This window comes from Oxyura jamaicensis, chromosome 2 (genome assembly GCF_011077185.1).
Source record: "Oxyura jamaicensis isolate SHBP4307 breed ruddy duck chromosome 2, BPBGC_Ojam_1.0, whole genome shotgun sequence".
Taxonomy (NCBI): Eukaryota; Metazoa; Chordata; class Aves; order Anseriformes; family Anatidae; genus Oxyura; species Oxyura jamaicensis.
This window is the reverse complement of record NC_048894.1, coordinates 137,292,267-137,319,860: the sequence shown is the minus strand read 5'-3', so window position 1 is coordinate 137,319,860 and position 27,594 is coordinate 137,292,267. Positions and strand designations below refer to the sequence as shown.

The following is a 27,594-nucleotide window of genomic DNA, read 5'->3' as shown; positions in this document are numbered from 1 at the left end:
ATCATACTTCCAGTCTCCAGCCCCTTTGCCAATGCAGGGAGAAAGGAAGACGAGGAGCGTGCCAAGAAGCTCCCCCAGAAGTGCCTGGAAAAGACAGAGACGTGCGGGAAAGGCTGCGAGGCACAACACGGGAGGCGGTGAGCTCGCAGGAGAACCTGTTCACGCTGTTTTCTCTGGTACCGTCCCAGCCTAGCCCTGACCAGTGACTTGTCAAGAGCACAAACACACTCACAACTTCCTCTTGCTTTCCGAGAAGCGAGTACCTCGGTCTTCCTATGCTATTCCCACACGCTGCCCTACCAAGAGATCTTTACGGCTCTGTCCGCGTAAGCACTCGTCCGTCCCGTGCTTTGGCTATTTCTGCACGAGCTGTTTTGAATGATTCGTCGAGCAAGCGTTTGCGAGCCGAGCAGGAGCAGCTCGGAGGGCTGCTGCGGCTTGTTTTCCAGTCGCTGCTCCACAGCTGAGATACGGTAACCAGCCACGTGACCGCCGAGCAAGGTTTTTATGTTGGATCCCGCATTGAAAAGGAACAGGGTGGAGTGCTCGCTGGAATCTCCATAAATACGAGAGCCTGGAGCGAGTCCACGAGAGGGAATCTCCCTCTCCCAGCGGAGATGCTCCTGCTCCGTGACACTGCCAGCTTCGGTACAAACCCCAAGGAGAAAACCTCCCCGGCCCCTCTGTTGTCACCGACCATCTGCAGGGAACAGATCGGGTCGCTTTCTCCATCTTCCACTGACAGCGAGCACACCACAAACCTCAGCATCCTGAAGCCGCTCAGGCCGGCGAGGCACCACGCTTGCGCCCCGGTGCCTCAGCAGCTTCTTGTGGGATGCCCCAGCCAGAAGTGAGGTCTTATTTCTGATCCTGCCCATCTCAAAGCCCCGAATCAAGCTCAGGACGCAGCGTGCTGAGACAGAGAACGGGGCAGACAAGTGGATGCAGACTTGAACACCTCATCTTACTTTGTTTCACACACAAAAAGCGTTCCCAACATTTACTGTTCCCATACTCTTCCTGCTCCTTCCCAGCACCTTCTCAGGACCCTCAGGCCCCTTCCCCAGGCTGAGCAGGGCCCGGACCCCACCCGCCGGGGGTCTCCGGGAGCCCCCTCAGCACTCCCGGGGCTCCCTGACGGGGCCGGGGGTCCCGCGGAGCCCCCACAGCAGCTCCCCCGGGGACCTGCCCCCGGCCATTTTGTGCCCCCACCGCCACCGTGAGGGGGAGCAGAAGAGGGTGTTGTGCTTTGCGACAAATTTTGGGTTTTTACACTGGTTTTCCACAGGGGGCAAACACAAAAGGGCGGCGGAGGTTGGGGCAAGGAGGGGGCGACACCCCGGCGGTGTCCCCGGGGCGGGCGGGCTGGCGGAGTGACAGCGGCCGGGGCTGAGGGGGCGGGACGCCGCCTCGCCTCCCCTCAGCCCGGCCCGGCCCTGAGGCGAGCAGGGGGCCCTGCGGCGGTGTGTGAGGGAGCGGGGGGGGAATTATGGCCGTGTGTGAGGGGACCGGGGGGGAACGGCGGTGTGTGAGGGGACGGGGGACGGAGGGGGGGGGGTGAGGGGGGGACGCGCGCCCCCGGCGCCGGGGCCTCCGCCCTGCGCGGCGCTGCCGGGGGAAGGGCGCGGGGCTCGTGCCCGCGCCTTACCCGTTGCCATGGCGCCGCTTGACGTCACGGGCCGTGCGCCTGGCGGCGCGCTGATTGGCCGAGGCGCCTGTGCGCGGCGCTGAGCTCGGGAGGGGAGGGGAGGGAGAGAGGCTGCAGCGCCGCGAGCCCCGCACAGTCCGCGCCGGCCGCCCGCCCCGACACACCGCTCCCGCCTCGCGCAGGTAACGGGGCCCCGCCGCCCGCGCCCGGCCGAGCCCGGCGGGCACCGCTGAGCCCCCTCCGGGCCTGCAGGGGGTGGGGGGGGGAGCCCGGCGGTCCCTTGGGGGGCGGGTGGGGCCGGCCCCGGGGGTCCCCCCCCCGCTTCCCCTCAGCCCCCCCTCGGGGCGCGGCGGGCGGTAACGGCCGCTCCCCGCCTCACGCTGCCCCCGGGCGGGGTGTGTGTGAGGGGGGGCACCCCCTCCGCTTCTTCCTCCTCCTCCTCCTCCTGCGCGGCGCTGGGCTGGAGGCGCCCCGCAGTGGGCAGGGCTCCGGCGCCGAGCCGCCATGACAAAGGCGGCGGGGCGAGGCGCGGCGCTCGGTGCCCCCGCGGCCATCCCGAGGGGCCGCCCCCGGCCGCCATCTCACGGAGCCCCCCTCCTTGTGCCCTCCTCTCCCCCATATCCCCCCCCCAGCCCCTCCGAGCACCCCCCCGGGGGCAGCCTGAGGAGGGCGGGCCCGCCCCCACCGCCACCCCCGGCCGGAGCCGCCTGTAAAATGGCTCCCGCAGCCGCCGCCGGGCTCCCCGCTAGGGGTGGTGCCCCCCCCCCCCCCCAGTGCCGGGGCTGAGCCCTGCCGGTTTTTTTTTTGTTGCCCCACGGGGTTATCGCGCGTGGGAAGCGAGATGGTTTGGATGGAGTGAGCTTTAAGCGGGGTATGTGCTGAAGCAGCCCGAATAAGGGGGCTTTAAACGGTGATGGAGACCGAAACGGGCTGCCAGGGCTTCGGGAAGGACCCGGCCAAGGTATATAAAAGGTCGGGGGTGAGGAAGGATGGGTCTTTCCTATGGACCAAAAAACAAAGGTAGCGGTTATCCCCGTGCAGCAGAGCTGGGTTGGAGGAGTCCTCACAGGGTGCAGGTTGTGAAGCATCTTATCTATCTCTTGCCATCTAAAATACGGATGCTGAAGTAATTTATTAAACCCTAAAATTTCCTTTTGTCTCCAAAAAACACAACCTCTCAGGCTGAGGGGTCAGAAGGTCTAGCATCTCCCGTTTCAGGAAAGGAGGTTAGCGTGGCTGAAAGGGGTGCTCCTGGAAATTTAGGTATTTTCTGGGTTCTGGCTTTGCAGCATCCAATGTGGGATTGGATTTGCAGATCCATCTGCCAGTTTTTTCTGCACATAACCATAAGATCTTGTTAAGGCACAGTGTTGCATGGTACTGTTCGTCTTAGCCTTTATTTCATCTGTTCTTGTGGGGAAAAAAACACCATTGGCTGCTTTCTTTGTCAGTTTTGTTGTATTTGTGATTAGATGCAGTTGATGCTGCAGCTTGAATGCACTCTTATGAGAGAGTGGCAGAGAACTGGGATCTTGTATTTGCATAAGATAGGAAGGATTTGCTTCCAGTTCACCTTTGGATGCTTTTGTTTGCATTTTTTTTAAGTAATCGCTTCTACAAGGTAACAGCTTTTCAGGAGGAATCAATGACTGTAAGCTTTCAGTCCCAGTGTTAGAGCACTTGCACACCTTGCATTCCAGATTTCAGCCGTACCTCGTGCAATTCCAGGCTAATTAGAGAATGGTGGCTCTGCATATGAAGTTGAAACATGTTTTTCATGAAATCGGTGTCTGAATAATGCCTCACTATTTTTCCTCTTTAGAAACATATCAGCATGGATAAAAATGAGCTGGTGCAGAAGGCCAAACTGGCTGAGCAGGCTGAAAGATATGATGACATGGCAAGTTGCATGAAGTCTGTGACTGAGCAAGGAGCTGAGTTGTCCAACGAAGAGAGGAATCTTCTCTCTGTTGCCTATAAAAATGTTGTAGGAGCCCGTAGGTCATCTTGGAGAGTCGTCTCAAGTATTGAACAAAAGACGGAAGGCGCTGAGAAAAAACAGCAGATGGCTCGAGAATACAGAGAGAAAATTGAGACTGAGCTAAGAGACATCTGCAATGATGTGCTGGTGAGAAATAATGAAACTGTTGATCCATTTTTACTTACAGTTGCAGGGTAAATGGTGGTGGGTCTTGTAAGGCTGCTTCTGTCTGTTCCTTCATTAAAGCTGTGGTGTCCTGTGCCATTTCTGAAGGACAGGATTTAAAATTTGTCTCCCTCTTCTTTCCCTCTAATATATTGATCATTTATATACAAATTAACATAGTTATCAATGCTAATGTGTTTGGAGACATGTTGAAACCTTATGGTAACTTTCCATAACTGTTACTTTATATCTAATATTTCTTTGAGGCTGAAGTAGACAGGGCTTGGTTTGGAGTCCTCTCCTCCAGCCCGCCCCCCTGCAGTACTGGTGTCCTGGATCGCTTTGATTCCTGTAACTTTAATGCACTGCACTAGTTGTAAGAGGTAGTTCTTACTCGACGGAAATTGTGCCCCTCCCTGGGTAAGATGATGTAATGTTAGTTATGACTCAGCCATGCAGAAAACTGTCTGCAGGAAGAGGCAGTAGCAAAGCTATGATACCCCCTTAAACTTCAGATTTTTAGAAGCAAACTGAAAAGGGGTTCATGTTAGGCATTTTCTAGGACTCCCACTTGTGTTACAATGGGCACGTACCTACCAAGGAACGTTATATTTGTCATTAGGAGCCTGGCTTATAAAATCTGAACCTCTTCCAAATGCTTATTCCACATTGTCTTTTTTTTTTTTTTTAACTGCATATGCCGGTAACGCTTCAGTGAGCACACGAGCAATGGACGTCCTGTCCTGCCACCACTCGGGGCAGATGTTGCTGTCAGCTGTAGGATTTCACCCTGGACGGTGGGCCCTGCTGTTGTGTCACCCCATGTGTGACAGGGGATCACATACCTGGCAGTGACAGGATGACACATCCAGGGAAGCGGTCTGTAGCTGAGCACATGCTCGAAGACTTGATGTCAAACTAAAATTAATGCCAATGAGTAGCATAAACTTGGCTTGCCGTGTCAGATAGCGAAACGGCACAGGCGGTGATCGCTTCTAGAAGACTGGTTCTCCAAGGGTGTGTAAAAGTCAGCATGGAGAGCTCTGAGCGTTGGCTTCCAGCTTAGGCTGGCTTCCACGGTTATTGTAACACACCCAGTTTCATGCGCTTTGTTATTCTGTGTGGGGATGGCTCTTAAACTTCCACTGTGAAAATGGAAAAGCCAAACTTGTGCATAGGAAAAAGCTGGTTTGCTGTTCCACGTGTTAAGTGGTAACTCATCAGTTTAAGCCAGGAAAATAAGGATCTGAATCTGACGTTTCTAATTTTATTTCTTTTTTATTATTATTAACTTATTTTATTAACGGGGAAAGTCCTCGGGGGTGGATGCTTTCAGTTCAGAGCGATCTGAAGTTCTTTTTGTAAACTACATGTGGGTTTAAGGATTAATTTAAATTAAGCCGTTGGGCTTAGAAACCCCTTTTTAATAGAACTTAACAAAGTGTTTGCAATTAAGTTTCATTCTGATAATGGAAACCAGATTGAGGCAAAACTAGCCTGCTTTTATTGTGCATGCTAAATACAAGAACTAAAACAACAAAGTTTTTGAGGCTGCTGCAGCAACTAATGAATCAGGGAGGGGGAAGCATGGGTGGGGAATCTTGTTAAATCTTTTGATTCTCAAAATAGGCTTGAATTTCTCTTTGCTGTGCTTAATGAGAGATATGTAAATCATTGAAAAAAATATTATTTTATGACATGTTACAGCTTCTAGGCAGCTAATGTCTTGTTCATTTTCAGTGTTGCCAGTCTGGTTTTTCTTAATAGATTGAGGAAAAAGTATTGTCCAGATGGAACAATGCCTCAGACTGTGATTAACAGCAATAAAACTACTTTTTGGATTTAGGATTAAAAAAGAAAATAAAATCTTCTTGTATTCAAGTGATGGGATTTTAAAATGTTTTCAGATGGTGCATACCAAATTTGAGGTTGATAATTATAGTGAAGGATTCAATTTATATCTTAATGTATTCTTGATTCTTTGTTCCCATACATCCTTACTCACCTAGTAACAGGACTGATAGCATTGCTTTACTTGAAATCCACGTTGCTTTACCAGAGAAAAAGGTCTAATAACGTAATTTTTATGAACAGGAATCTGCACAATGCCACACGCAAAGGTAGAACTAGGAGTTTTTTCTTACATCCTCTATAGTTTTTGCACAGCCTGTAACTGCTCACAGAAATGGAAAATAATGCTTACCAAATCTCGATTGGTATGAAGTATGACATTAACAGGGCCTGAAGTGTTACATTTTCAGAGTTCTCAGTCATGAAGCTTATCCATTTTTTTTTTTTTTAAGTTGGAGACTTGTTTGTATCCTTTATTAAGACTGTGGATCCATTTGAGCCGTTGTCTTCAATTGCCTACTGGGCTCTTAAGTAATATTTAATGCCCTGGAGAGTTACATCACAGCCGAGTGTGGAAGTGACCGGAGTCCTAACTTCTGTGTTGAAGGGAGGAAATTAAGAGAATGTTTAAGTGAAATGTAGCCAAAGCTGGCTCCTCTGAAGCTTCTCGCTCTCTTCCCTCACTTGTTGGAATCAAATTAGTAGCGGGTTGGAAGAAACAGCCCTTCTAAGCCAGTAGGTGTAGATACGCCGAACTGTGACTGCGGTCTGTTCCCAACTCTCCTACTAATTTATGGGCTGAATAAGAGTAATGCTGGGCTTCTCTTGGTTCGGAACTGCTAGTGATCAAGAGATAACAACATGAGCAGTGACGTGGGTCAGATCCAGACGTTTTTCTTCTTTGCACTGACCTCACTAGAGAAAAGCCAGCATCTACATCCTTGCTGCTTCTGTATCTTCCCTTCCTTGATCTTTCTACAGACTACTTGTACAGCTCTCTAAGCAGGTGAACTCATCCTTCTGCTTGCTGCAGCCTCAGCATGCTGCTGCATGAATAGAGACCTAAAACCTCTGGTTCCAGCACCAGTTCTGTCAGATAAGCACAGATACATTCAGGCATATTATAATCAACCCTCATTTTTAGTTCCTTTGGTAGCACTGATAAACTGAGAGTAATTGTGACACATGATGCATGCTACTAGTTACGTGCACTGTAACAATGAAGCCTGATTTTCCAAACCCTTCAAGAATAATACAACTGGTGGGGGAAGACATGGATGGATAGTGCATTGCCATATTCAAGCATCATAAATGTACATGAGTATTAAAGAAAATTTCCAGCCTCAGAAATTTCATATTGATGCAGGAAATTAAGCTTTTAAGTACTTTTCCTCATGTTAGCTAAGTGTGTGCTTCACATCCTGTTTCACTTTCTGGGGTAGAAGGAGGGGTCTGTCTGAAATAGCAGTATAATAATCTTTTATTTGTCATTTCCATAATAAAAATAGAAGTTACTTGAACAGGTGTGGATTTTCTTCATAAAGCCTTTTTCAGTTAAAGGGAAACAGAACTGTAGCTGAAGTGGTTCCCATTAAATTTGTTGTAAGATGAATTTTCCAGCTAATAAGGATTCTGAAATACAGAGAAGAATACGGGGAGGGGTCTTTGCATAGCTAGCATCTGTTATTTCTTACTGCTCGCATATTCTCTGGAGCCCTAAGCTACTGCTAGCTTTCAGGCAGTCTCTGATGTGAGTTAAATGTAAACTAATAATTTACAGCATGAGTAGCATTCTGCAGTTTACTATGGGAGTAACTCTAGACAGTTACGTCTGATCTCTTGGCTGGCACATATGGCAGCACAGTCCCTTCCATTTCCTCCGAAACATCTTGTGATTTTCTCATATTTGTCTCCTGTGCCCAGTCTTCTGGGTGACCTGTCTCCCCCACAGTTATACCTTAAATGAATCTTTGCCTGCAGTGCACAAGCGCTCTGTTTTGTTATTTCTTTTCCCTTTGGGTTATTCCTCTTGAGGTGTAGAGTGCTTCCTGAAGCCCTGGCTCCCATTCACCTCTCGAGAGTCACTGTTGCACATAGGTGCTACGCTGCATTCCCCTTGCTGCCAGAAAAGCTTAAGGATAAAGGTGCTGTTCAGGACAACCAAGACAAATGGCTTGCTTGCTTCGCCAGGTTTTATTTCTTCCTGACTTCATGCTCAAAAGCATAAAATGGTGCTCTTTGTGTACCTAGCTGGATTTCTTTGCATTCTGTAGAAGAGAAAAACATCCATAACAGCGGTTATTGTGGAAAGGGAAGGTGATAAAGTTAAATATCTCGGCCAAGTGACTTTAGGTCTGCAATTCTTCCATATGTATGGAGGGGAGGGTCTGAAATATCTGGAATCTTCCATAAGGGACTGAGGGAAGGTTTAGTAACCTGTTGTGGGGCTGCAGTTCACTGGGGGCTGAGCGTGTAATTCCTTTCAGAACGCATCTAAATGCCTTCTTAAAGAACATACCACAGAATTAATGCCTGTTTCTGTCCTACTCACAAATTCCTCTGAGACTATTTTCTAGATGCCTGCAAACACCTAATAGGTTACTATTTCAACATCTATAAAACCTGTTTGTGTGCTAGCTCCTAAATGATAGGATAAGGAAACTTAGTCTTCCCTCCTATAAGAAGGTATGTGTAAATATGGAGTGTTCTTAAAACCCAGTGCGTCTTCCTGACGGTCAGGGCACAGCTAACCTATAGAGCGGTGGTAGTGAGCAGGCAAGTGGATTGTTTGAGCCACAGTGAGATACAGTACAACCTTCAGATATTTTCACAGGGTAGATGCTAACAAAAATTTTGGCTGAATATTTCCATGTTTAGTTCTGTGGCTCCTTCAGATTTAACTTTTTATTTTTTTCATTTTTCTGCCTTTAAGATCTGTGCCCTTTATCAGAAGTTCTTTTGCGGGAAAAAAAGAAGAGGTAGTAGAAACTTTTGTCTGCAAAAAGCAGCTCTTTGAAGGATGGTTAACTTTGAAATCTAGGAGTTGCATGCACCAAGTCTTTGTCTTGAAGAACTTGTTCCAGGTCATTTTAAGCTGCTTTGGTTGAATAATTACATAGGTTTGAAGGCAGGCCATTTAGTTCAACTTCGCTCAAAACAGATACTGTTTGATCACATTCAGGGTCTTGTCCAGTCAAATTCTGAATATCTTCAAGGACGGAGATTGCACAACCTCTCTGAGAGGACAGCCTTTTGTAATATTTGTTACGCTGTAAGTGTAACCATTAAATTTATACTTTTTTTCTGCTTTTATACAGTCAAAACTTCTTATGCTCCAGCTCCTTTGCTGTGTCTCTTTCTTTAACTGGAGACCTTCTGGAATAGTCTGGCTCCATCTTCTCTAGTCAGCTGTACACAGCAGTAAGATCCGTTGATTTTCTCCAGGCTGAGCAAACCCAGCTCTCAGCCTTTCCTTGTATTTCATGTGCTCCTGCCCCATAATTAGGCTGGTGGCCTCCCCTGGTTCATTTCAGCATGTCCATGTGCTGGACTATGGAGCCTAAACATGGATGAAAAACTCTGGATATCATCTCCTGTTTTTAAACTTGAAAGATGATAACTAGTAATGTGCTAGTGGAGGTATGTGAAGTAAGTCAGTACCTCTGGTTCAAAAATCATTTATTTGAATAATTTTTTATATATTGCAGAGCAGAAAATAGGGTTTATGCCTTCCCAAGATGGTTATAATTAAAGCTTTTAATTACTCTCCAAGTCTAGCTTTTTCAGTTAAGTTTCAGCTGGTATAATTGTTCAACTACCTTGAAGGGAGGAGGCTGAGACTATTTGTATCAACCTCATGGTTTCACTTGGTTAATCCTTTAATCACTTCCCTAGTTGTAGCTACACCCCTTCAGGTGTTTGTTTCTGTCCTTGTTTTCCTGCAGTGGCGAAAGCACTGCCTAAACTAGAGCCATTTCCCTTTTTTTTTAAAAAAAAGCAATGTGTTAAAAAGCTTTTGAATGACAGAATTAAAACATCGTGGACAAGTTCAAATATTATTTTGATAATTTCAATTAGTTGTCAGTTATGTGAAATTAATGCTTTATTCTACATCGTTCATGTAATTCTTTGTAAATGCATGGAATTTCAGTTCATTTTTGAGAGGACTTTCTTGATTCCAGCATTTGTAACTTACTGATGGTTGGGCTGCATGAACAAAGGTGAGACAGCACTTACTAATCTTAGCAAGAATTGCATCTGTAACGTTGATAGATGTTTTCGAAGCACCCGTTTATCATGAAGTTGGTTATGGTGCTCTGCACAAATGCAAAGGAGTATTTAAATATGCAGTTACCTGTGACACTTCTATTAGTTATGCACACACGTGTGTGTGTATACATATATGCAGGTATCCGTCTCTTGAATTTTTTGGAAATACAGCAAATCTTTACTGCAACCAGTGGTCTGCTGTATTAATTTCACTTCACATTAATGCTTAATAATGGCCTTTGATTTAAAACAAAAACTAAGAACTGTAAATAGGGTTCATGCTGTTCGGGAGCATCCAGGTAACTTTCTTATTTGAAAGCAGCCTTGAGGGTTTGTGTGCCTTATGTCCTTGGAAGTGGTACACAATTTTAAGCAGCAAAGTAAAACCAAGTTGTTCAGTTTTAGTCGCTTATAACAAATGCTCTCCTCCTTGCTGTTGAAGAAACAAACCTTCACGCAAGCACTTGCAACTCTGAAGCTGCTAGGTGTGCTCGTTTCACTGATACTCAGGAGGCTGCCAGTAGAAACACTGCTAAGGTAAGATGCCTGCTACTGCTGGGCCTGAGGAAGATATAAGTGGTAGAAATACAACATCTAAAACATGAGCAGAGTTGGTGCACCATCTCTGCTCATCTGTAATAAGCAGATGCCAAGCTATCTCTGGTTTTATATGGAAACTTCTGTCCTGTTACCATGCATGTGACAGAAATACACTTTTCTGAAACCAGTTCTCAAACTCTTGTCTTTTTTTAGTTTGGTTTTCTTTTTTTTTTTTTTTTTTTTTTCCTGTAGGCAGACAAAGCAGCTCCTGGATGCTAACCTGAATGTGCTCATCTCTTCAGGCAGTAGTTGGCTACCATTTTGAAATAGTTTGTGAGAAAGCTTTGTGCTGTTAAATATGACGGAGTAACTTTAAGATGATGATTACCTCTTAACCTTGTTTTTTATTGAATGTCAGCTCTTGCATAGTTGCCTATTTTTTCTTGAAATCTGGCAGAAGGTTGGCTGTGCCCCTTCTAGTGAAGAGTAAAAATAAGTCGTGCTGCTGCTGAGATAAACAGTAAATTCCTTTTTGATCAGATTTAATCCCGATCAAATAATTTAGCAGGTTTTTTTCCTGGTTGTTACTACCCTTTGTGATCATGCAGGTAACAAAATATTTAACAACAGGAATCTAAGTTACTCAGTCCCTAATCAGTCAGCTCCTAGGGCAGAGTGGGCTTACATTGCTAAAATGACATTTTTGCTAATATTAGCATCCTATGCTGTAATGAACTGCTAATAGGCACATTGTATAATGCGGTACCTTTCACATTGCAGGTCTGCTCAGAGACTGCTAAATGGGATAGCTTGTTCTTTTGTTTCTTACAAGGATAAAAAGTGTTACATCATGTTTCTGGGGGGTTTAATAGTATCTCTTCAGAGAAGAAAACTGGAGAAGCTCAAGACAGCTGGAATGTGTGCTCTGGCTTGGAGTACAGCCAGGACAGCTTGTCATGTAGGCCTACCTGTCCAGCAGAAATTCTCATCCAACCCAATTGGTTTCAATTTTGTATTAACACAAGCTTCTCAGAAGGTATTCTGGTTTTTGTTTGTTTGTTTTTTAGGGAATAATGATCTGTGCTCTTGGCACTGTGCTTTTTTGTTGCAAGTCCACAACAGTCAAGAAATAAACTTGAGGTGATGCCAAAAAAGCAGGGAAATTTTGCATATTGACTTCGGTTCTCAGCAAAGACTGTTTTTGTGTATTATTGCCTGTAGCAATGCCTCAACAAAAGGAAAACAAGAAAAATAATTAGGATTAAAGTGGGTTATTGGCTGCTGCCTTCTGTATGACTTTTCTCAAATTTGGTTACTAAACTGGAGAGGTATTTTTGCTTATGTATCAGAATTCGATTCCTTCACTGTCTTGTGTTCTGTAGCACGCTTTGGTAGAAATCTGTAATGGTTGGTATGAAAGAGTGAATAATTTTGGGATAATCTCCGAGAGTATATCCTGATATTCAGTGTACCTCTTCCCTGTGCCACCAATACTAGCTGGAGAGGAGAGAGGTAGAAGGAACGAGCTGGGGAGGGCAGGTCTGCAAGGAGAGCTACAGGTCTGGCTGTGGAAGTGTGGTATGGAAGATGCTGCTCCCTGGTGCCTCAGTTCCCCTGCTTTTCTTTTCATACAGAGGGCTGTGTGGCTGTAAGAGCCAGATCTTCCCTCTGAACGCCCTCTAGGTGTTCTGGTGCATACACCTACTTCTTGCTGAGTGCCACATCCCAGCAAATGTGTGAGCATGAGGGTGATTTTTTTCTGGGTGTCCTACTTATTTCTCTCGTGTCTTCCTCCGATTGCCCACATGTGACACTGCTTTTGTTCTCTGTTCTACAGAAGCGTATTTAGACTGTTTTTAACAGCATCTTTTGCATAAGCTAAAAGTTCTTGCCAGTCCTTATCTGCTCTACAGAATTCCCTTTTCTCCAGTAGTCTTTTAGCTCTGTCAGTTATCCTCTTATTACTCAGGACTGTCTCCTTCACTTTCCCCCTTCAGATCTTCACCAGATCAGCAGTTGCTTTGCTGTAACTGTGTGCTTTTTTCTGTGTTCTTACTGGTCCCAGGTGTCCCTGTGCACCTTGCATCTCCCACTGTTGCATGAGCTCCAGGAGTCCTGCTCTTCCTTTTGTCCCAATGTCCCAAATCCTGAATCCTTCCCCTGCTCAGGCTCATTATTCTCACCTTGTCTTTCCTTGCGTTTTTCAACCTACCGCTGCCTGTGTGGGCAGCTGGTTTGATGGGAAGAGGGGAAAACTGTAACTGAGGACAAGCAGCAGGCTTGTTTCCTTCTTCAGCAGCTGTTTTACCAGCCAGCTCTCCAGTGCAACAGCAGCCAGTGGTATTTGACAGGTCTTCTTGTATGGCTGTTCTGCTGTGCAAATGAGTAGGTGGAAATCTTTAGCTGACTTTAAACAAGAGGCTTTGCTGTTGGCCAGAGTAGAAGGCTGACAGCAGAACAGTCCTCTTGTGGTGGTTTGTTGTTTGTTCCCAAGAGAGCGGGAGGTCACCAGTGAGGCAGCAGTTGCAAAGCCCTGATCCTGAGCTGTAGGTAGAACTGTGATCAAAAGCATCCTAATGGGCCTGCCTCAAAAAAAAAAAAAAAAAAAGAAAAAAGAAAAAAAAAAGGTGGCCTTGGAAAGGGATTGTCTGAAAATATTCCCCTTAAAAAGAAAAAAATTGTCACTTTCCTCCAACAATTCAGACAGATGTCTGGAAATAAAACTGCTGCTGGCCACAGATGGCTTGGTTGAACCCTTTGTAGTGGGTACACAGATCTGTGCAGGGTGGCTAACTGCACGGATCATTTCATAACCTGTGTGACTTTCGAGCTGGGGTGCTGACACAAAACACACGTGCACAGAAAACCAAACGTTAGTCTTTTGTAGGAACAATAGGTATGTGAACTTACCCATCACACGTGACTGACTTTAATTTTGGCATCAAAATAGAAGTATCTGGGGAGTAGTTTAACCAAGATGTTCTGCAGTTGCTACTCTGGTTAGTTGACTCTGCTTGGGATTACGTGTGTGTAGTTCTTCCTTCCAGGTGTGTACCTGATCGGAATCAGTGTGTTAAATGTTTGCCTGGTTACACCTGATACTTTACCTCTGTAAAGTATTTCTACATCTGTAGAAATGAACAGTTGTTACCCTGGGAGGTCTGGAACACAAGAGGAGCTGTGTACTCTCAGGGTTGCACTTGGTAAGTGTATCGATACATCTCAAGAGCTAATTCAGGAGACTCAGTGGTCTTCAGTCAACTGTACTTTGTTGCTTGTTCAACCACAGGGCTTCAGCTGGTTGCTGCCCTCCTAACATCCTCCACATCTTTCCCTCTTCCGCTACTCACCTTCCGTTGTAGACCACAAAGTAAAGAGCTGCCTGAATGGTGTGGAAGTGCAGCGTGGGCTTTTGATTCTAGCTTGGAAACAGTAAACTCTTCAAATGGCCTGAAGCTATCTGGTGGCCTTCTAAAAGAAAGGTGGACTTGAGCACCAATGCTTTTATAAGCTTTTTTCTAAAATTAAAGTGGTTTAAGGCAAAAGTAACAATTCCTTATAGACACATATCTGCAGCTTCCTTGACACAGAGTACTGTGGCTCTTAAGGTTGTGTTGATTTAAAGGGAGTTTGGACAAGCGTGTAGAATGTGGACAAGCAGCCTGCTGAAGGTTACCACACTCAGAAACCGCATCTGGCTCAGGAAGTCCCTAGGCATCGATGGAGGCCAACGGAAGCATGGTATTTCCTTGTGTTTTGTATGTTTTTCTGACGGAAGCCTCTTTGGGGCATTGTTGCGGGTGGGTTAGTGGACAGAATAGTCCTGTCTTCCAGGGCAATCACCCCTGTGTTCTTGCAGAAAACACAGCACTCATGTTGTGCTCCTGAGGAAAGATAATGGCATGCTGCCTACATCGTGAAATTAGGCCACTGACACTTAATAAGAAATGTCAAAGAAATAGGTTTTCAGGCTGAGCTTAAAGGAGACACGCTGTTTCTTTCATGCCTTCTGGGCGAATTTAAAAAAAGATAAAGTCCTTCCATATGTTCTTCAGCCCTATGCCATATACCACAAATTGAGTGGATTAAAATTCAGCAAATTCTCCTGTGTAACTTATCTCCAAAAGTAGCAATAATGGCTTAGCTGTGTCAGATGGCTTTTGACACTGCTTGAAAACAAAAGACCTGCCATGTTAGCTCTGAGCAAAACTGATACTGTTTAAATTAGCTACTATGTTTCAATGTGTTCCTTTCAGGTTTTGCCTCTCTTAAGCTTGGTTCTTTTGTGCAGAAGCAATTATTTTCTTTTGATATTTCTAAAGGTTTTTACTCAACTATTTATCTTACTTGTAGTTAATTGCTGGTATTTAAAAAAATGTATACATTACCTGCTCATTTACAATTATATTACTGTAGAATCAGGTGACTTTATTCTTACGACCTGTTTGTCAGGAGAGGAATATCTTGAATAGAAAATGGAGCTGTTGATGCAGTCCTCAAGTGCTTCAGGAATTATCTAAAGATTCCAGACAACACGTACTGAAACTGAGCCCTTATTAAAAGGAAGTGCATGCAGGGCTACGAGCAATGGAACAAAAAACTGAGGCATGGATTTTAGCACTCTTATGGTGGGTTTGGGAATGGTCTTCTGGCCTGCACAAGTCATTTGTCAAAGATAAGCAAATACTTTCAAAAGAAAGGTATTTTGAGGCTTCTTGTGAAAGGAAAAGACTATTCAAGTTGTCTTGGGTTGGCTTCCTGTCTTCAACTGAAGTTCTCGCCACAACTTGACAAATTCAAGTCTGTATGCTTGCAGAAGGAGGCAGACTTCTTGTAGAGGGTTTGTTTTTGTTGTTTTTTTCTTTCAGACTGAATTACTACTGTGGTGCTTCCTTCGTACTCCTGAGTCTAACGCTTACCTTTAAGACTATCTTGCAAAACCACAGGAACAAGTCCATGGGGCCTTTCATCAAAGTAGGCTCAAAACGCCTTGTGCTTGTGGTTAGCATTGCCATCTGTTGAATGGGTCCTGCTCTGGCTAAAGAACATAATTAGAAAGGAACAAAATAAATATCTTTCTCATTTAGTTCTTAATGCAAGCCAGAACTGAAGCTCGCTGGTAGAATAATAAATTTGTGCTGATGCAGTCTGTTACATCCTTCGAGACAAAGACTTTCTCTGCTGCATACTTACTGGGGGTGGGGGAATGTACCAAATATGTGAGATTGCTTATCTGTGGTATGCGTTGAGCATAGTTGGCATCTCTTGAGTCTGAACGCACTTTCTCTACCAGTCCAGAGGACCAACGTGTTATCTGCAGCTGTGATTACTGCCAGCAGTGACGTGTTGGAGCCCGAGCTTTTCATTGCTAGTGGATTTATAAGACTCAATATTAAAATTTAATGCATGTATGTTTTAAAACAGACCCAAAAAGTAAGTTTCCATTGAGAATCTTTTTGGAAAGACTGCTTGTGACTTTGATATGAGAAGTATTTAAAGCACTTGCACAAGCTGTTACAGGTTTCTGCTGTACAGCACTCTGAGATGCTGCTGCATCTCTGTCTGCTTGGCTACAATGCCATGGTTTGTTTCACAGCAGCTAAATGCTCTTGCTGTCAAATTAAAAGCTCTGGCAATTGCAGCTGGGCGGGGTGAGGGGGCTTAGAAGAGGGGTAGATTTGGGAGAAAAATTGTTTCTCCTAGATTCTCATTCCAGCACTGTAAGTAACTGCCCATGGAGGTGTAGTTAGTGCATACTTCAATATACGTTATATATAATACTTTTTATATATAAAAAAAATCAAAAATGGGCAGAAATTTGGCATATTACCAGAATATATTGAATGTGCACGACAACTGAGCAATGTACCATATAGATGTAATGTACCCTTGCTATATGGGACGTCCTTTCGTTGTCAGGACACTGCGTACATTGCAGTGATGTGACTTACCTAACAAACTTCTTAATTAGGGATTATGCTGGCCCTGTCTTGGACTAGTTTTTAGCACTTCAGTGCCCCATGTGGTGATCAGCACTACACTGATAACCACCCATTGTCATATACCTACCTTCTTTCTCCTTTACCAGTTGATATATTCAAGTGGAGTAGTTGAAGCACTGGTAGCGCTGTTGATATATTTCTTGAGAGGGGAGGGATCTCCTTTCAGTAATCTTACAGACCATCTTTTAGATGTAAGTCTGCTTTCAGGTTTTGCTGTTACTGTTTATGAAGTATTCAGCATCAATAAAATTCTCCCAAAGACAGGTGGCCTAGCAGCCCTATGTGGTGGTTGGATGGAGAAGACTTTCACCCGGACAGGAGCAAGCTACCCATGCAGTCAGACTCGTTGTGTAGGTTATGCTGTATGAATAGCTATTTAAAGGGATTTCCTTGGTTCCTCTGTCTTCCTAAGTCAACTTGGGTTTAGAACCCTTTTCAAATACACTTTTTACCCACTATCCAAGCTGCTGTTGCCCTGCTAGGTTCTATCTAATTATGAAGACTTTATTAAGTGGTAGTCTTCCCTCCTCTATGTCTGCTGGTGCAATCCACCCCTTCAGTTAGATGTTGGCCAACAACTTGACCTCATTTGGGACCAAAGTAGAGTTCAGGTCTGAGAGTTTAGATGCTGCCGTGGGAGTGAGTGGAGCTGTACTTTTCAGTCAACTTCCTATACAGGTGATGAATAACTTCTGTTTCTAGAATTGCTGCAAATGTTTTGGTCTGGCTGCTTAATGGAGGGTACAGAAGGAGGGCAGCTCCCCGTGGTGCCAGGGGGTAGGTGCAGCCTGACACACCTGGCTTAATTGCAGCCCTGCAGAGACAGCCTAATAAGCCTCGTTCTCAGCAGCTAGGAACCTTCACTTGTCATTGAAGTCAGAGCTGCTTGGCACTGATGAAGAATGTCATAGCTGCAAACCCTGAAGTTCTGCGATGGTGAGAGCAGAGCGTATAAGTAGTGACAGAGAGCCAAAGTGTGTGACCCACAAACCTGACAGCCTTCTGCTTCGTGCCAGCCATGCTGGGGCAGCGGTGGCACCGAACCTTTCTCCTCATGTGCTGGTGTGACCTCCAGGTGGGTGCCTTGGGTAGGCAGCACCTTGGCTCCTCGTTTGGCTCCAGAGAAATACTTCTGCTGCTGACTTGCTTGTCTTAGCTTTTCTTTGTTGCCAAAGGTTTGTCTCTGCTATCATTCAGGCAGGAAGCAAGGACAAAACAGTGTATTTTGAGGTCTCCCTGCATGGTCTTGGTCTGTCTTGCTCTTTCAGTCAATAACAGTTTTCTGTAGCTTGGTGTCCACTGACTTACTGACCGCAGGTGCCTGTGTTGGGTTGCAGCACACTGGTTCCAGCTTACTGTAGTCCAGTTAAGCCTGTCCCAAGAGAGCATAATGTAAGACACTCAGTAACAGTGCAAGTCTAGAGGAAAGTACTGTAAGGCAGCCATATTTCTGGAAAGATGAACTAAAAACAGTGAAGCAAAACTGAAATGTCATTCTTCTAATTTAAAGTGAAAAGCGACGCCCAAAAATTCTTACTGAGACCTCTTTTAAAAAAATTGTTTGCTGTGTAGCCATAGCAAAATTTATGTAACAGCTTCTGATTTCATTTTCAGTATTCAAGAGCACTTCTGCACTTTTTTTTTCCTGGCTTTTAAATAACTGGCTTTTCTTTCAAAGTCTGACTTCAAGCACTCACTATCAAGAAGTTTGACAGGCTTGTACCTTAATTTGACTAAATGTGTTGGAGCTAGTGATTTTTTTTTTCTTTCTTTTCATCATAATAGAACTCTTGCTAAATTACATGACTGCCTCAGCTGGGAACTTGCTATGTTAATTTAATAAGCAGCTAGAATAATCTAGAAAAACCTGGTCTTAACTGGCAGCCTACAGGGAGGATTTGGTGGGGTGACTTCAGAGAGCTACCCTTTGCTTTGGAAGGGATGGGAGTACCTGTTAGGGCAGCATGTAGTCAAATAGCTGATCCTCCTCAGTGCTACCCAACTATTGAGAAATGCATGGATCCAGGTTCACCTTGCAGTTTCTTTTGGGTGATTCCAGTGTAGAGTTCTAGTTAATTGTAACTTTAAAAACAGCCTCATTAGCCTGCCCTAGTTCCTGTTGCCCGTCTGTGTAAGGTATTTGGGTCTCTGATTTGGCAGCTGATGTTTTGAATCCCTTTATCACCTGTGGATGCAGACTTTCTTCCATTGTGTATGCTGTGCCCAAACTCTGGATTACCTTATTTTTGTCAAGACAACAGGAACCCTTCCTGTGGTTCTTCAAGACTGATCTGCAAAGCTAACCCAGCCTTTTTTCCTGTTCTCCCCATGGGGCCACAGCATGGAGCTTTCCTTTTTGGTACCTAGGATTGTGATCCAGGACATGTTCCCCTTAACTGACTGTGCTATGTAAGATGTGAAGAAAACAGGCAAAAAGTAAAGCTGTTTTGACTATGAGACAGGTGGTGGTGTAACTGAACTGTTGGTTCACCAAGCTGTACGAGTACGCATGTTCACAACACTATGTTCTTTGTTTCTGTTTTAGTCTCTGTTGGAAAAGTTCTTGATCCCCAATGCTTCGCAAGCAGAAAGTAAAGTTTTCTATTTGAAAATGAAAGGCGACTACTACCGTTACTTGGCCGAGGTTGCTGCTGGAGATGACAAGAAAGGTATTGTATGGCAGCTTGTCACCACGTTTTGTCAGATTGGATTGCTTTTGGGGAACAGTGACACTACTGTAGTTGTGGAATACTTCTGTTTGGGCTGTAAATTTCTTTAGTAATAAGCTTTCTGTTTTCTAAAGAAATTGTAGGTTACTGGCTTTCAAATGAGTTATGAAGCTTTCTGTGCGCCTCCGCAGCTTGAAGCAGGGATCAGATGTTCAGTCACAAAGTCTGGAAATCAATTCCAGTTTCTGCATATGGGCATCTACCTTATTGTAATATGGGCTCGTGTATCTTTTTCCTGGCTGTCTGAGTACTGTTAACATCTTCACAGGGAGTCAATCAGCCTGTAGCTTTTTGAAGTCTTTTTCATGCTAGCTCTGCATTTGCAAAAAACATCTGCATAGGTTCAGTGATCAAAGACTACAATACACCTGGAGAAGAACAGGATTAATGAAATAAATGGTACTGTCAGGTTCTGTTTTGTTGTTCTATAGCCATGATAGTTTAATCTCCAAATGGATTTTAATTTCCTAAACTTGCTTATATCTTCACTTAAGCAGCTTGTCCTAATTGCAGGTAAGTTGCCTTCACCTAAGTGTGGTTAGTAAAGTTAAAATAAGGTACTTAACTACAGCAGTTAAGCCACCTAATATATTGTAGTATTATAACACGTTAACTCTGTGCAGGATATATTACGTTAGATGGAGCTTGTGAGCAGTGCTAAATCACTTCCTGGAGCCAGTTTAGTGCTCTGAAGAGTTCTCTTCAGCACAGAGCCCAGACTACAAGTTCTGCCGGGCCTGAGCTGTTTCCTTGCGGACATTTTTACTAAATTCAGTGCAATTGAGATGTGTGAAGTCCTGGTTGCCTTACACTGCTCTCAGCCTAGTAAGCCCTCTCAGGATGAGATAGGAAACTGTAGACATCTTTTTACATGGGTTCACAGAAACTAGGCTGAGCATGGAATAGAGGTGAAATGGAATAATTTTAAGGGAGTAGATGTCTGCTTTTGCCTTGCCTCATATCTGTTATATCCATATTATTTATGGTAGCCCAGTTTCCCCAGTATGCTAGATAATGGGGAATTCAATAAAGTTCCTGAGGCTTGGTTAAATAGGGCTTGATTTGACTTCTGATGCTTACTGCATGTGAGCTGACCCAGCCTTGGTGACTGCAGAATTGTACGTGTAACCCGTGGTCTGTACTGTCACAGTCCTGAAGTATCTATGTTCCATTTAGTGATCTCTTGCTTACAGACCTGGAAGGTATGGTATTCTCCTCCGGTGAGGATTAAGTTGCAGGCCATAAAATTAAACTCTTAAAATCTCTGCTTCGTGTGGTTTTAAAGTTCATTTTTAATCAACCCAATCTCCTGGCTGAGCAATTTTTAGTGGGTTTTGACTTAACAGATAAATAAAACATATTGAAAGCACAGTGGCTCACAGTTGCTATGGCTCCTAAACTGAAGATTTTTTTTTTGTAGGTGTTTCGTTTCATCTTGCAGGCTCTTCCTGCATGCTGTCTGTGATGGGTAACATTGAAGAAGAGCAACCGATAATTGTTTTTTAGGAAATAGTGGCTGTTCAGTTCAACAGGATTCTTTCAGCCTTTTGCAGAATAATGCAGTATCGGTATAAAGCTCCCAATTCTAGGAACTGGATTTTTGTTTTCATAAGTTATTGTATTGACTGGGGTTTCTTTTAGCTGTTTAGTGGACAGGAATGTCAAGCAGGTAACCTTACCCTACTGTTTTAGCCTTGAACTTTGGAGTTTTACAATGTCTGAGGAGAACAAGGTTGAAAATATTGCGGCCTTTTTATGCTGGGTTACTGATTTTAAAATAAATAGAATATATCTAATTCTGCTCTTCATTCCATGAATCAGTACTCAAAAGGTAACTCTTGTCAAACAAGGAAAAAAAGTACTTTTTTGAAGTTATTTATGTTAAAGAAAAATATTTAAAATAAAGCACTTACCTTCATTTCTTGAAGGTGTTTATTTTGCAAGGTACTTGTTCTGGCTTTCATAAACAGCACCATTCTCTAACTCTTTTCCATTACGGAAGGAGTAAAACACGTCCCACTATTTCTAAATTTAACTTCTTGTAGAACCAGTTCTTCTCAACTGTAATGAGCTAACTTCAGGTGATTTTCAAGGTGGCCTGGTGGTTGTCTGACTCTCCTGAAGCATTCCATTATTAGTAGTAAGTGAAGAGAGGACAGAGCCCTGAATAATTGTGCAGGGAGTGTCCTTCCTCTTCCACACTGAAGCGGATGATATGATGCTTTAATTTTAGTGAATTCATAAAGCTGAACCAACTGAGATTGCATAGCCATCCTGGATATTGGTGTTCAGTTATTTTTGGATTGAGTGCTACTGACATAAGCAGTGATATTTTTGAGTCCTTAACCTAAAGATTGCTTTCTTTATTTTTGGATATGTGACTGGCACTCTTGCAGACATCACGCTGGATGCATTTCTGGCTTGATCTAGAAATGTTAGGATGTGAATCCTTTTGCATCTGAATTGAATTCCTTCCTGCACACCTTTTTCTCAGCTGCTATTAACAATCTTTGAGAGTGCGGGGAACAATGGTGACTTTGTTCTCAGTGTCTCGCACTTTACCTCCTGCAGTCATCAAGGGCATAGTCCAACTTGTAAATTGCGTTGGACCATGATCTCTGACTTCTGCAGACCTGGTCTGCTCATAAGCTCAAGTGTGTTCAGTGAGAATGGTGTCTGGAACAGTTCCATCTTAGTATACACTGTATAGTTCCATTTTTTTCCTACTTTTTTCCTGTAACTTACACAACTGAATTAAAAAAATCTCTAAAAACTAGTCTGTAAATTAACCTCAAAAAAAAAAGAAACAAATGGGTAACTTTTGGCCTTTAGTTCAAAATTTATAGGTATTAGAAGTTGTAAGTTAGGTTAAAAAAAATATCACTTTCCATATCTGCACTGGAGAGAGCTACGGTGTAAGCTTTTGAAAATACCTCTTTGAGTCAGGCTTAGGTATGCCACTTCACCTTTGCCAAGCAGCTTGAATGGGAATTCACAGATGACTGTAACAGAAAAGATCCAGCAAGATAGGCAAAGGTAATCAGGGCTTCTTGTGACTCAAATGTGGATCTCTTTGCAGTATTTATTGGAATTGTGGTATTACATCAAGCCTGTGTGTAGTTAAGCCTTCAACTTTGTACCTTTTCCATTTAGGCAGTAGGTTTTCTATTTGTTAAGCACTGTAAACGTGCTGTAAGCATTTGATTGTATTTGCAGATAGTCACAGTGTGACAGGGTGATGCTCTAACCTAGGATTTAGTGGCAACTTCCTTTTTTTTTTTTACCCATTTAAAAATTTGGTTTAGTAACATCTTTATAAAACAACTTGTTAAGTAAAGTGCTTATTCACAAGCGTTGGCTCTTAACATACTTTGTTCATGCAAGCATGAACACAGTTCTTATTGTATTTCTGAATACAGTATTTGAATTATTTACTTGTTTTTTGTGTGTGTGGTTTTTTTCCCTAAAGGGATAGTGGAGCAATCACAACAGGCGTATCAAGAGGCTTTTGAAATCAGTAAAAAGGAGATGCAGCCAACACATCCCATCAGATTAGGTCTGGCTCTAAACTTCTCTGTGTTTTATTATGAGATTCTCAATTCCCCGGAGAAAGCCTGTTCCCTTGCAAAAACGGTAGGTCTATGGGGGTGGAAAATCCCACTTCTGTTATTTATATAACCTTTTGTCATGTGTCTAATGAAGTTTGTTTGTTTAACTGTAGGCTTTTGATGAAGCAATTGCTGAACTTGATACATTAAGTGAAGAGTCATACAAAGACAGCACACTAATAATGCAGTTACTGAGAGACAACTTGACAGTGAGTATCATTGAATTTTACGTATCACTGATAGTGGGGTTGGTCTTTACAACACTTAGTTGTCCTGTTCATTCTTAACTGTGGAGCTGTTACTTGCAGGCAAGCTTACATTATGTGTCTGAGCTACATCTTTTTCTCCTGCCTAATCTCGTGTCTACGGGCAAATTAACATAACACATTTTTCTAGCAGAAGACAGATTCACCACGTTTTTGTTTTGTTAATTCAAGTAACTTAGCGTGTTTAAGTGATGTGGTATGGGGACTGTGACCAGTGACGATGCTTTCTTTTATTGTAACAGCGTTAGAGAATACAGTCACATTTGCCACCTCAAAATTTCCATCAAGTTTCACATCGCTTGCTCTGAGTATTGCACGTGTAAGGAGTAGACCCTATGTGAAAACTCAAAGCTAGCAAGCCCATTTAAGGGTCTGTTGGGGGGCGGTGAGGGAGTAGGGTGTTGTTTTTAATTTTGGTGAAGCTGAAATTGGAATCAATGCTAGCCAGGCTATTTCTGGGGAAGTTATAAAACCATATTAATTCCTTTTGACTTGGACTCTGCTGTAATCAAAATCTTCATTGTGTGTGTGTGGTTTTTAACCTATTTTGAACTTTGAAACTGGCAAAGATAAACATCTAAATGAAACAGTAAATGTAAGCAAGCATGCAATACCATAATTAATGACATAGTTCATGGTATTCTTGTGAGCAAAAGGGAGAACTGCAAGCAAGAGTAGAAAAATAAGAAGCACCTCTCATTGCCAAATGTAACCCCTTGTTCATGTGTTCAATGCATCTGGAATTGGAGACAGCAAAATAGCTGGACTCCTTTTACCGTAACTACAAGTAAAGTTGTACAGTTGCATAAAATTGGAGCTGCCATACCTTCTATTTCTGTTTCTAACACATTATTTGCCTATTTCTTGGAACCTTTTCCACGAGAATGGCAATTTAATCCTACTGGAAAATTACATGTGATAGTTCCAGCTGTTGCTTACAAAACAAATGGCAGAGATTTCTCAACTTCTGTAATGGAGACAGACAGAGGATTGGCCTTGCTTTCAGTGCGTGTGTGTGCGCGTGCTGTCCCTTGGGTGAGATTGCTCAAGAGCTGTCCTCTGAATGAGAGACCTATTGAAACAGAAAATAGAAGCTGACTTTAATTGCTAGCTTTCCAGTGAAAATAATGTAAAGCTTGTCACAGCAGTTGGAAAGCATCTTGCTTCATACAAGAGCAAAAGTTGGACTGAGATACCATAGTAAATCTATTCTTAGAGTAGGGCCCTGACAGTTAATATAAGGGAGAAAACTGTAGATAGCTGCAAGATTCCATGTCCCTGAATGGATGGATGTGTCTCACCTTAAACATTGAGTGTGGTGTGACCTGTGTGAGTATTGCTCTCACAATGATTCCATGGTTTTCTACCTCTTCTTGAGGTAGAAAGTAACTTCTGATATGTGTGACTGATAAAGACTGCAATTAAAATCATAAATGTGAAAAGTTCTACTAGTTATGCAAGTCTCTTACACTCTTTTGGATGTAGGCTTTTAACAGGTTTAACAGGGATTCAGCATGCTGATCAATTTTATGCAGTAGCAGTTTCCTCAGCTGATGATTCTTTGTCTCGTCTGGCTGAAGAAGAGACTGTGTTCATTCTCAGGGGGGATTGAAGGTAGAGAAGTGTTCAGAGGACTGTTTAATATATCAGGTCAAAACTTGTTTTACTGGGCTGGGAGGTGGGGGGTGTGGAATCTTTCCCCATTTCCCTTCCCCTAAAGGTCCCCCAACGGATTATTTAAACTCTGCTTTCAATTGGTAATCCTTCTTTTTATACCATCTGGGCTCTTTTTATTTAGTGAATAAAGGTATGTACATAACTCTAGATGTTCTAGGGGTGAGGATTTGGGATAGAAGCACCCGATAAAGTTCCGATTAAAAGCTCTTCTTGCTGACTGTTCCTTATAAATGCATGGAGTAGCACTGAAATTGGGAATAATGGATTTGAATGTAGTGCAGGCTTGAAACAGACCGGTATGTTGTTGTCTCCAGTATATTAACTTGCTAAATGTCTTCAGCAAGGAATGTTTAGTGCAGATATGTCCAGAGAGTAAGAACATACAGTCTTGCTGAAGTCTTTGCATTGTCTTGTGCTTCTGGAAAGGGTAAAATGTTTCTGGTGTTGAAATTTTTTTAGCATCATGTAGGACCTACAATTATTGGTAGATCCCAAACCAATGCTAAAATGTGGGTGGACAAAGAATTAAGTTGTTATCACGTGTTACCACCTAATGCCATAGAGCATGAAGGATTCAGTTAAGGCTGCTCTAAGTCCATGGAGAGAGATTACAAATCATATGGGGCTGGGAATAGTTCGGAAGCAGTCAGTGTGGAGAAAGACTTGGCTCACAAAATAACTTATTTGCCCTGGCTGTTGCCCTGGAACTGGTGCTTAGCTTCTTTAGTGGTACTTACTCTTGATATATAGCTCCTTAATGTGATTTTTATGGAGCTGAAAATAGGGTTTGGTACATACAGCATGTTTAGCCTGATTTTTCTTCCCTCCTTCCACTGCCCTCCAAGTTTAGAAGCTCTGTGCCTACCATTAAGCACATTTTGGATCCATTAACTGAATAGAGCCAAGGGACAGTGATTTTAGTGGAATATCTTGGTTTAAAAAAATCTTTAGATGCTTATTCTGAAGAAAAGGTAGCATTCACTCTGCCACTGGATGTGGAAAGACACCTTTACTGAAGCTTTTTCTTCAGAAAGATGCATAAAGCTCACTTGAGGAGAAAGTACAACCCCACGTGAAACCAAGTGTTGTTAGTTCCTTATTCTCAAGCATCTGTTCTGTAGGTGGGACTCTGGCCTGCTTGCAGTCATGTTCTGGTGAGCCTTGTGAATACAAGACTTTGGTTTTGACTGTTCATGATCTTCATTAAAAGCACCGTAGGGTTGGGTCACCTAGCACTAGATTTATATTTTCTTTTGTGTAGAAGCAATAGCCGTTTACTTCTGCTTTCCTGCAAAGAGAAATATATTAAATGTGCTTTTTATCCCCCCGTGGTGCTTAGTATGACCTCTTACAATATTATTAGAAAGTGGGCTTCTCAAATAATCATCGGTTGTTGGTTGTAAATATTAATATCTTACCCGTTTTACTCCATTTTTTTCCCCAAACAGTTGTGGACATCGGATACCCAAGGAGATGAAGCTGAAGCAGGAGAAGGAGGGGAGAATTAACCAGCCTTCCAACTTCCGTCTGCCTCATTCTGAAATTTACACAGTAGACCATTTGTCATCCATGCTGTCCCACGAATAGTTTTTGTTTACGATTTGACAGGTTTATGTTACTTCTATTTGGATTTCTATATTTCCCATGTGGTTTTGTTTAATATTAGGGGAATAGAGCCAGTTAACATTTGGGGAATTTATCTGTTTTCATCTGAGGTGGCCAATATAGGGTTGTGAAATTTTTATACAAGTTTTACATGTTTGGCATAGTACTTTTGGTACATTGTGGCTTCCCACAAGGCCAGTGTTAAAACAGCTTTCTATGTCAAGCAAAGAAGACTGCTTGCATATTGGTCTGTCGCGGTGGAAAAAAGGGATAATTGGTTGCAGCCACAGGTGTAGTTAGCATGAGTACTCGAGCTGGAGCACACAGGGCTGCGAACAAACTGATGTCCCATAGATCTTGCATGTCAAGTAAACATGTGAAATCTGTGGAACAGACCAATCAAGTGTACATCTCTGCAGCTGAAGTGTTCCTTAAGACAGTTTGATAACCCAGTCAGCTTTCTCTAGAGAAGGACAGAGAAACGGTTCACATTCCATTATTTGTAAAGTTACCTGCTGTTGCTTTCATTATTTTTGCTACACATTTTATTTGTATTTAAATGGTTTAAGCAACCTAAGAACAAATGTACAAGTAAAGATGCAGTAAAAATGAATTGCTTGATATCCATAATGACACTGTATATCGAGCACAGCAGTAAAACAAAAACCCATGTATTTAACTTTTTTAGGTTTTTTGCTTTTGTGATTTTTTTTGATACTTGCCTAACATGCATGTGCTGTAAAAATAGTTAACAGGGAAATAACTTGAGATGATGGCTAGCTTTGTTTAATGTCTTATGAAATTTTCATGAACAATCCAAGCATAACTGTTCAGAACATGTGTATTAAGTTGATGTAAGTGGAATAAAAGTTTTATGAATGGACTTTTCAACTACCTTTGTAGATTTCATGTGATCTCTTTCCACACTTAGGATAACAGAAGTATTATACATGAAGTCAATTTGGGAGCCTTTTTATTAAGGAGAATTTTAATACACACTTAAGGGTATAGTTAAGTTCATGGAAGCCAAAATTGGATTAACTATTGGTATAGTTAAGTTCATGGAAGCCAAAATCACATCAGATTTTTAGATTGCTCTAATTAATTTACAGCTTTTAGGTGGCTAGAGCTTTCTGACTCTCTCCCTGGTACTCTGGAGGTGCTTTAATAAAACATGTGGTCCCCAGATTTATGGCAAAATGCATATGAGGTTCTTAAAGAGCTGACCTCTGGAACAAGTCTAGTCTGTGAAA

At 43.1% G+C, this 27,594-nt stretch overlaps 1 protein-coding gene across 1 annotated transcript; it reads left to right on the top strand.

Moving 5' to 3' along the window:
• The first annotated feature begins 1,673 nt into the window (after positions 1-1,673).
• Positions 1,674-27,235, top strand: YWHAZ (tyrosine 3-monooxygenase/tryptophan 5-monooxygenase activation protein zeta). The gene is made up of 6 exons (XM_035317556.1): positions 1,674-1,830; positions 3,471-3,776; positions 19,002-19,125; positions 22,655-22,818; positions 22,907-23,002; positions 26,185-27,235. Exons 2-6 carry the CDS (start codon positions 3,483-3,485, stop codon positions 26,242-26,244), a joined length of 738 nt encoding a protein of 245 aa, XP_035173447.1. The 5' UTR covers positions 1,674-1,830; positions 3,471-3,482; the 3' UTR covers positions 26,245-27,235.
• The last annotated feature ends 359 nt before the right edge of the window (positions 27,236-27,594 follow it).